Consider the following 11,006-nt stretch of genomic DNA (forward strand, 5'->3'; position numbering starts at 1 on the left):
CCTGCGACGGCCCGGAACGGGACACTCCCAGAGATAAACCTTTCACTCACTCGAGCTGACAGCTAAAGTTCACGCCTGGACTTTAGCGTTCCAGCCTGCTGATGATCTCGTTAACATCATTACTGAGTGGTAAAACATGTAAATGAATGTCGTGTGGTGACGCTTAAACCTCCGTCAGTCAACACCTGGGAGGGAGGCTGCGTCTGTCTGATCAGAATGCACAGCTGGGATTGATCCTGTAGGACAGGGGTGTCAAACTCATTTTACTTGGCGGGCCGGATTTGACCAATTTTTTTCTTGCGGGCCGCACGCTCAAAATAACAAAAACGGTGCAAAAATGTTTTCTTCCAATTCTTTTTTTTTACTATTGTTATCTAATCCGATATCAGTTTAGTTAGTTTTAAAGGAAATATGCATTTGTTTACACTCTAATTATGTAAAATATATTTCTTCAGGATCTTTTCTTGAAATTTCTCGTTTTTTTTCAAATAATGTAAGATACTTTTAAAAAACATTTTACAAAGATAAACAGAAACAAGCATGTTTTTTTTATATTTCGCTTTTTTATAGGAAATTTAATTAAAAGCAAAATCTTTATTACATCTGAGAGTGTTTCTTTGTGATTTAGAGATTTTTCCAGTACAATTAAGTGTATTTATTTTTAAAAATTGGCGCAGATATTTACGACAGTGTGCCGAAAAAGTTTTACTTTGTCACTATCCTCGTATTCAAAACTGAAATTCTCCGAATAAATATCTTCTATCATTTTTTTGAGCAGTGACATTTTTCCTGCGAAAATATATAATAGTAGTCAGTTAATAAAAATAAACGACCGTCTACAAAGAAATAAAATCGGCAAATGCATTCTAGAAAACAAAAAAAATGTCAAACTGCTCTCTTTGTGGAATAACGATGGATTTGTAGAAGAAATATATTATCGGATATGCTGTGATTCATGGCAATTATTTATGCCTTCCTTTTTAGTAAACTAACATTTTGGTTTTTTGCGTTGGAAACTTCTCGTGGGTCGCATCAAAACCTTTCTCAGGCCGCATGCGGCCCACGGGCCGCACATTTAACACCCCTGCTGTAGGATGATTGATCCTGTAGCATGATCCTGTGCACTGCAAAAATCTTTCCAGGAATATTTGTCTTATTTCTAGTTAAATTGTCTAATTTTTAGTCAAAAAATCTCATTACACTTAAAACAAGAGTCATTAAGAGTCAGAAAACTAACTTGTTATTTGACAATTTTCACCTTTTTCAAGTAAATTTTCACTTGAAATAAGTAGAAAAATCTGCCAGTGGAACAAGATTTATCTTCTCATTACAAGCAAAAAAAATCTTGTTCCACTGGCAGATTTTTCTACTTATTTTAAGTGAAATATTAATCGAAAAAGGTGAAAATTGTCAAAAAACAAGTTATTTTTCTGGTGATGACTCTTGTTTTAAGTGTAATGAGATTTCCTGACTAAAAATTAGACAATTTAACTAGAAATAAGACAAATAATCTGAAACACAATCCTTCACATGCCGGTGCTCTGATGCACCACTGCAAAAACTCAAAATATTACCAGGAATATTTGTCTTATTTCTAGTTAATTTGTCTAATTTTTAGTCAAAAAATCTCATTACACTTAAAACAAGAGTCATCACCAGAAAAATAACTTGTTATTTGTCAATTTTCCCCTTTTTCAATTAAATTTTCACTTGAAATAAGTAGAAAAATCTGCCAGTGGAACAAGATTTTTTTTGCTTGTAATAAGAAGACAAATCTTGTTCCACTGGCAAATTTTTCTACTTATTTTAACTCAAAATCTAAATGAAACTGGTGAAAATTGTAGTTTTTTTCCAGTGATGAGTTTTGTTTTAAGTGTAATGAGATTTTTTGACTAAAAAATAGACATTTTAACTAGAAATAAGACAAATATTCTTGTTAAGATGTTGAGTTTTTGCAGTGGGACTTCAGAAGCTTCAGGTACTTTTATTACCCAACGTGTGTAAAGTGCAAAGTCTGCTGCCAGTCATCATGAGATAGTAGTGTACACTACAGTCCTTGAGGGGGATCCACACGTGTTCTCAATCCATTCATGTTATGTAGATTTAATATGAAACAAATCCTGATTATCTTGTTTGTATTAAATCATATTTGATTGAGTTACAGGCTGGAAAAGGTTGGATACTGATTTAGGTCCGGTTCCTCCATGCAGAAGCTGAGCTCTATTCAGCTCTGGGAACTATTTCAGGCTGGAAATGTGAGGATGGAGAGAGAAGCACTGGTGTGACGAGCACAGGGAAGAGGTTTAAAGTCCCTCCCTGGGGCGGGAGGAAACTCCCATCAGGTTAAAAGCTGCCCGTCCTGCACTGAAACACGTTTTTCTTCAGACCTGAACAGCATCAGCTTTTTCTCTTCCAAAGCCAGAGTCTTCCGTGCAGGTACGTACACTAATCCTGACTTTCTGTGTTTACAGTGAAGATAGTTATCTGATTAAACACACACACACGTGTGTGACATGTCATAGTTTTTGTTTTTTATCCTTAAAACCACAAAAAAGCATCCTGACTGAGCATAATTTTATCTTTTTATCTTTTTTCTTCAAAAGATACTGAACATGTGATTTTGTAGGAACTGAAAATTTCTTTTTGACGTTGCTTCAAATCTTGATGAAGAATTATTGTCGTTTCAGCATTTAATCTAAACGAACATTGTCTCCTTTATTGTTTTATTCTCTTTACTGAATTAACCTCAAAACAAGACGGTTGTCAACAAAACCTGAAACCCACAAAAGTCTCACAAAATCTTAGTGTACCTGACATCATTTATAAGTGCAATAACCAGTAAATACCTCAAATACCTCAAGTATTTTTGAAAATATTTGTACATTTTTTGTAAATATTATCCTTTTTTTTGTGTGTTTACTATTTTTTTCTCTCTTGTACATACTCTTTTTCTACTTTTTATATTGCTCTTTTTATTATTTAACTACTTATTGGTTATTTCTATTTTAAATTTTTTGTATAAAGTGTGTGTGTGTGTTTTTTAGCTGCTGCACGACTGAATTTCTCCTCCGGGAGATGAATAAAGTCTTCTATTCTATCATTGCAGGAAAGGAGACAAAGTGTCTTGACTTGTTGATGCAAAAAGTGCCAACAAAGAATGAAAAAAAGCACATTTAAATGTAATAAACTGTGAGATGAACGGCTCATTTTGTCTTGGAAGAGTAGTCGGTCTGTGCTGCCAAAAACTGGGGATTAATCCTAATTTGCTTTAGCATTAATCTGTTTAAGTGCATGTTACAGGTAAATAACAAACCCCTGATGCAAAACACTGACTTTAGACTCTCTGACTGATAATAGGAGGAATAGTATTCCGTAGCTGTGTATCTGTTGTTATGATCATTATAGGATGCTGTGTTCTCACGGTGAGCGTTTAGTGGAGGGTGTGTATGTTTCTTATCAATGGTTTGATGGCATGTTACTGTACAGCCCTTGTGCTGCTGACAAAGGTGTGTTTGGGGAAGGTGTGGGTGTGTCTGCGCGTGGGAGCGGTCGAGATAAACTTGTTTAGGGATTAATCACTTAGTTGGGGTTGAGTGGAGACTCAGCTGGAAATGTGTCACCGAATAAACGGAAACACTACTGGGTTTGAGACTCCAACACCAGCAGGTTGTGCAGGTTGTGCAGGTTCTGCTGACGCGCTGTGGGCCTTTACCGCCCCCTGGTGGTCAGTAGCGGTTACTTCATGTTCTGTTCTCCTTTCAGGTCCAGTCCCGAGATGAGCAGGTACTCGCAGTATTGTGAGTATTAACAATTAGATTTTTTTTTTTTATTAGATTTTTTATTTGATTTTGTACATGTAAAAGACAACAGTTAAAAGAGAAGACAAGAAAACAAAACAAAACAAACAAAACAAAAAAAAAACAAAAAAAAAAGGATTTCATACTTTGACACTTGTGCAAAAAGGAGTAGGAAGAAGTGTAAACTTATTTAATCCTACCCCCATTCACTAATCATTACGACGGAGTATTAGGGCCAAACTAAGACAAAAAAAATGGAAATTACGAAAATAAAGTCGTAGAATTACAAGAATAGAGTGATAATGTTGTGAGAATAAAGTTGTAATATTACGAGAATAAAGTCGTAATAATATAATATATAAATATAACTTCACAAGATAATTCCTCATTTTAACACAGGGAGAAGATGCTCTTCCTGTTAGAGTTCTCATAAATTACGACTTTATTCTCGTAATATTACGACTTTATTCTCATAAATTAACACTTTATTCTTGTAATATTACAACTTTATTCTCGTAATATTACAACTTTATTCTCGTAATGTTACAACTTTATTCTCGTAATGTTACAACTTTATTCTCGTAATATTACGACTTTATTCTATTACGACTTTATTTTGGCAACATTATGACTTTATTCACGTAGTTTTACGACTTTATTCTCATTATATTATGACTTTATTCTCGTAATTTAAATTATTTTTTTGTCTTAGTTTGGCCCTAATACTCGTAAATCATTTATTAACTAACCATACTATAATTATACTCACACACTGTACTCACACATTTACCTATACATACATACACATAGTTGAGTATTTTATATATATGGGTACACACATGCCCATATAAATATTTATATAAATATACTTATAAATATACTATAAATATACCATACTATCTCTATATATCTACATACACACATAAAGGCGCTAAACCCCTTCCTCCTTGTACCTTGTGAAAATCATGTTTTTATATTTGTTTTTAAACTGGTTAATGTTTGGACATTGTTTTAATTCTGAATCCATTCTGGATTCGGAATTAATAATATAACAAGAATTAAAGTCTAAAAAGTCTAAAGTCTAATTTTAGGACCTAAAGATTTGGTTTGTAACGTGATTTGATAGCAAGATGGATTTTAAAAAAAATCCACAAATCTGAGTAAAAACAAAGTAAAAAAAGGTGTTGCAGATGTATTTCCTAAGTGACATGCTTTGTGCTTGTTGCAGCCAAGAGCAAAAGCCCCAGCCAGGCCGTGGAGGACAGCAAGAAGAAAACATCCCTCCTCAAAGACAACAGCTGGATCAAGAGAGACTCGGATGAGGACGAACCCGTCGAGTAAGGAATGCAAACACAAAGGTGTAAAAACGCAGATGCTGAAACAGACAAACAGACTCCCGGAGTGCCGGGTGTGACTGGAGCCGAGCCTCCATCATCAACAAAGGCCTTTCTTATCCTGCATTCCTTCTGTCGGCCGCAGCTTTGAGTCATGAACAGTACTCCAGTTGTAAAAAAGAATCAGGGGGGATGGTGGATTTTATCATATGGGGACAGATAATTTGTGCTGATTACAAATAATATAATATATTACAAATAATAGCAGTGACCAAAACAGCTGCAGAAATACTGCAGGAATGACATAGCAGCAGTTAAATGCAGCCTTCTGTAAGCTTTAAATATCCACTGGGCTTACATCAAATACATCAAAACACAACAATAAAAAACACTTTTCTGAACTTATCAATATGACTCTGTCCTTCACAGGATAAGTAACATGGATCACTGCAAAAACTCTAAATCTTAACAAGAATATTTGGCTTATTTCTAGTTAAAATGTCTCATTTTAGTAAAATAAATCTCATTACACTTAAAACAAGACTCATCACTGGAAAAAACAACAATTTTCACCTGTTTCAAGTAGATTTTCACTTGAAATAAGTAGAAAAATCCAGTGGAACAAGATTTTTTTGCTTGTAATAAGAAGATAAATCTTGTCCCACTGGCAGATTTTTCGACTTATTTCAAGTGAAAATTTACTTGAAACAGGTGAAAATTGTCAAATAAGTTATTTTTCTGGTAATTACTCTTGTTTTAAGTGTAATGAGATTTTTTGACTAAAAATGAGACAATTTAACTAGAAATAAGACAAATATTCCCAAATATTCAAGTGAAAATTTACTTGAAACAGGTGAAAATTGTCAAATAAGTAATTTTTCTGGTGTTATTTTTCTGGTGATGACTCTAAATGTTGAAATAGCAGTAAAACCACATTCATTGATGAAATGACATCAGGGATGGAAAGGGGGGATGGCAGTTTTACAGGGGGGATGATTTGGACCGTTTTTATTTCAGGGGTGGATGCCATCCCCCCTCATCCCCCCTCAACTCCAGTACTGGTCATGACCTTTAAATTAAAGGTTTATTGTCCTCCTTTCTCCTCCAGCCGGGACCCCAACTTTGGCAGGACCATTTTGAGCCGCTACCGATCCAGTGAATCTGTTGCCAGGTAAAACAAACGTTTAAATGACCTTTTAAACCTTTTAATTACTGGTAACATTACTGTTTACTGAAGCGTACCCTTAAATTAAATACTTACCTGCTGGACTCTACTGCCCTTGCTTTTTAACAACTTGTGCTTTTTATTATTTTACCTCTTTTCTTATCATTTTATTCCATTTCATTTGTTATTTAAGCGTACTCTTAAATTAAATACTTATGATTGTAGAATTTTCAAATTGGTTTAATTCACCGTACGGATTGTTACAGATTACTTTTGTAATACTGTATTTGACCCGGTCTTTGTACGTTTTGACCGTATAGAAATGTAATTCTTGCCATTTTAAGAATGAGATGAACCTGCTGGATCTACTGCCCTTACTTTTTAACAACTTGTGCTTTTTATTATTTTACCTCTTTTCTTATCATTAGGGCCCGAGCACTTACAGTGCGAAGGCCCTATTGTATCTGTAGGAATTGTTCTCGTTCTCGTTGTTTTTCTCGTTTTTCTTCCGACCAAATTTTTCACCAAGCCAGGCCTGGTGAAAAATTTTATATTTAATGGTTTGCATTAATGGGCGTGGCCTAACGGCTCAACAGCGCCCCCTAGAAAACTTTGTGCCTCAAGCCCCACAATACAGTTTGACGTACATGCACGAAAATCAGTACACACCTGTATCATGTCGCAACTTAAAGAAAAGTCTCTTGGTGCCATGGCCGAAACTGAACAGGAAGTCGGCCATTTTCAACTAATCGTGTAATTTTGGTGCAATTTATGCCATTCCTTCAGCCGTTAATACGGCCCGAACCGTAACGTGCACCCAGGTGTGTTATACATCAAAATGTGCGTCTCCATCCTGCGACGACGCGCATTACTTTTCTCTTTCAAAAGCGTTACCGTGGCGACGATAAACGCCAAAAAGCGCACCCCCCCCCTCATCTGATTGGTCCATATTTGATAGTTCCTACTTTCTGACATAACTTTTGAATGGTTTGATATAGAGAGTCGTGGGTGATGTCATCGGACATGGTTTTGACTCCTTCACTTTAATTGTTGCAAATTAGCCCTGCCCCTTCTTCTGATTGGTCGATATTTGATAGTTACTATTTTCTGCCATATTTTTTGAATGGTTTGACATAAAGAGTCAAGGTGGTGTCATCGGACATGGTTCTTGACCTTTATTGGTGAAAATTGCACTGCGCGAGGATGTAAAGCACTTTGAATTACCTTGTGTTGAATTGTGCTGTAGAATTAAACTTGCCTTGCCTTAATCAGAGCTAAAGCCGCCAGTGTTCACCAGGAAACAAATATCTGAGCATGAATGATGTGTTTGTGGATAATAAAAGATGATCATTTTCACCAGCTCGGAGCCGGACGGAGTAAAAACCAGCAGACCTAAAAGCACGCCATCATCCGTGCAAGCTCTCTCCAAGAGGTAAAACTGATTCTCATACTAAGAAGGTAATCAAGAAGATGTTTTATTAAGACTCTGATTTCTGCTGCTGCAGGTTCAGTGCGAGTCAGGATGAGCTGAGGACCAGGTTGGTATCACACGATCACAGTTTTATCACCGTTTATTTGACTCTTCCAACCTAAAGGAGACTCACAGCAGCTGAATTATGTTTTTTCTCGTCCCGGCAGCAGCACCCTCCCATCCAGCAGCACCCTCCCATCCAGCAGCACCCTCCCATCCAGCAGCACCCTCCCATCCAGCAGCACGCTCCCATCCAGCAGGGCCCCTCCCCCGTACACCAGGAGGTACGATCTTAACACGCAACTAACGTTAAATAAGATCAGATCAGATCAGATAAGATAAGATAAGATAAGATAAGATAAGGTAAGGTAAGATAAGATAAGATAAGATAAGATAAGATAAGATAAGATAAGATAAGGTAAGGTAAGGTAAGGTAAGGTAAGGTAAGGTAAGGTAAGGTAAGGTAAGATAAGATAAGATAAGATAAGATAAGGTAAGGTAAGGTAAGGTAAGGTAAGGTAAGGTAAGGTAAGGTAAGGTAAGGTAAGGTAAGGTAAGGTAAGGTAAGGTAAGGTAAGGTAAGATAAGATAAGATAAGATAAGATAAGATAAGATAAGATAAGATAAGATAAGATAAGATAAGATAAGATAAGATAAGGTAAGGTAAGGTAAGGTAAGGTAAGGTAAGGTAAGGTAAGGTAAGGTAAGGTACAATACGATACGATACGATAAGATAATCCTTTATTTCTCCCTCAATGGGGAAATTCACTTTGTGCAGCAGCAGAACACTCAACACACACATGCAGGGAAAGGGTAAAAAAGTAAAAAATATATAATTACCAAATATAAGAGTATATACATTGGAATGAAAAATAAAAAGTAATGCAGTACGGGAAAGAAAGAAAAACATTGCATAAAAAGAATTCCATCCATGCACTAATGCATCCATCCATCCATCCATCCATCCATCCATCCATCCATCATCCATCCATGCACTAATGCATCCATCCATCCAACCATCCATCCATCAATCATCCATCCATCCATCCATCCATCCATCCACTAATGCATCCATCCATCCATCCATCATCCATCCATGCACTAATGCATCCATCCATCCAACCATCCATCCATCCATCCACTAATGCATCCATCCATCCAACCATCCATCCATCCATCCATCATCCATCCATCCATCCCTCCATCCATCCACTAATGCATCCACCCATCCATCCATCCATCCATCATCCATCCATGCACTAATGCATCCATCCATCCAACCATCCATCCATCCATCCATCCATCCACTAATGCATCCATCCATCATCCATCCATCCATCCCTCCATCCATCCACTAATGCATCCACCCATCCATCCATCCATCCATCATCCATCCATGCACTAATGCATCCATCCATCCAACCATCCATCCATCCATCCATCCATCCACTAATGCATCCATCCATCCATCCATCCACTAATGCATCCATCCATCCAACCATCCATCCATCCATCCATCCATCCATCCACTAATGCATCCATCCATCATCCATCCATCCATCCCTCCATCCATCCACTAATGCATCCACCCATCCATCCATCCATCCATCATCCATCCATGCACTAATGCATCCATCCATCCATCCAACCATCCATCCATCCATCCATCCATCCATCCATCCATCCATCCAACTATCCATCCATCCATCTTTGAATCCATCCATCCTTCATCCATCCATGCACTAATGCATCCATCCATCTATCTATCTATCTACCCATCCATCCATCCATCCATCCATCATCCATCCATCCATCCACCATCCATCCATCCATCCATCCATCCACCCACCGTCCATGCACTAATGCATCCATCCATGCATCCATCCACCATCCATCCATCCATCCATCCATCCATCCATCCATCCATCCATCCATCCACCGTCCATGCACTAATGCATCCATCCATGCATCCATCCATGCATCCATCCACCATCCATGCATCCATCCATGCATCCATCCACCATCCATCCATCCATCCAACCATCCATCCATCCATCCAACCATCCATCCATCCATCCAACCATCCATCCAACCATCCATCCATTCATCCATCCATCCATGCACTAATGCATCCATCCATCTATCATCCATCCATCCATCATCCATCCATGCATCCATCCATCCATCATCCATCCATGCACTAATGCATCCATCCATGCATCCATCCATGCATCCATCCATGCATCCATCCATCCATCCACCATCCATCCATCCATCCACCGTCCATGCACTAATGCATCCATCCATGCATCCATTGTTAGGTTCCTAAATCAACATAACTTAGGAAAGACACAGAGACTGTTGGATGATCTTTAAGGCGCTTCTGCAGAAGCTTTGGAGAGAAGTCTGAGGAGCTTCAGGGCAACACGGCCCTCCTCTGAGAACTCGTCAGGTCTTCTCTCTAATTCTCCCTGCAGCCTGGCGCTTTTATTTGAGAAACCGGTGACAGGAATGACCATATTTGGTAAACAGACTGTCTACAGTGTATAGATAATGGACAATGAACAGATGGAGAACAGACATGGTATCAGATGACGGTTAAAAAGGTCACACCTATGACTTTTCAGTTAAATAGGACCTAATCTGTGGTATGCAGAGCAACAGACATCTTTAAAAGCAGCGGGTCACATAGGGTCGATGGGGCCCCTTCCTGAAAACAGGAAGTCTTGGACAGATGTGTCCAACTGCACAATAGTCAACTGTTAACAGAGCAGACAACCCCCCTGAGTACCCTCAGGGAGTGGCCTGCCCTGTGACTTCTGTTAACAGTGATAAGGATGTGAAAAACCCAGCAGTCAGCTTCTCTGAGCTGACCTAATTCTGATTCTGATTCTTCATAGTTTCATAAAGACAAATTTGTTCAAAAAGGTTGATTAACCTCACACCATCCACCATCCATCCATCCATCCATCCACCATCCATGCACTAATGCATCCATCCATCCATCCATCCATCCATCCATCCATCCATCCAACTATATATCCATCCATCCATCCATCCATGCACTAATGCATCCATCCATCCATCCATCCATCCAACTATCTATCCATTCATCCACCCATCCATGCACTAATGCATCCATCCATCCATCCATCCAACTATCTATCCATCCATCCATGCACTAATGCATCCATCCATCCATCCATCCAACTATCTATCCATCCATCCATCCATGCACT

At 38.2% G+C, this 11,006-nt stretch overlaps 1 protein-coding gene across 6 annotated transcripts in view; it reads left to right on the top strand.

Annotated features, from left to right (window-relative positions):
• The first annotated feature begins 2,342 nt into the window (after positions 1-2,342).
• scel (sciellin) overlaps positions 2,343-11,006 on the top strand; it is a 32,518-nt gene continuing 23,854 nt past the window's right edge. For 2 of the 6 annotated variants that reach the window (XM_061724639.1, XM_061724640.1), the window contains exons 1-7: positions 2,343-2,436; positions 3,763-3,797; positions 5,026-5,134; positions 6,240-6,302; positions 7,657-7,728; positions 7,802-7,834; positions 7,935-8,051. In XM_061724639.1, coding sequence (XP_061580623.1) covers positions 3,776-3,797; positions 5,026-5,134; positions 6,240-6,302; positions 7,657-7,728; positions 7,802-7,834; positions 7,935-8,051 — 416 coding nt within the window. In that variant the 5' untranslated portion in view covers positions 2,343-2,436; positions 3,763-3,775. The remainder of the gene's footprint in view (positions 2,437-3,762; positions 3,798-5,025; positions 5,135-6,239; positions 6,303-7,656; positions 7,729-7,801; positions 7,835-7,934; positions 8,052-11,006) is intronic. The other 4 variants (XM_061724641.1, XM_061724642.1, XM_061724644.1 and 1 more) reach the window with 4 other exon arrangements.

The sequence above is a fragment of the Cololabis saira genome, chromosome 6 (assembly GCF_033807715.1).
Source record: "Cololabis saira isolate AMF1-May2022 chromosome 6, fColSai1.1, whole genome shotgun sequence".
NCBI classification, from domain to species: domain Eukaryota; kingdom Metazoa; phylum Chordata; class Actinopteri; order Beloniformes; family Belonidae; genus Cololabis; species Cololabis saira.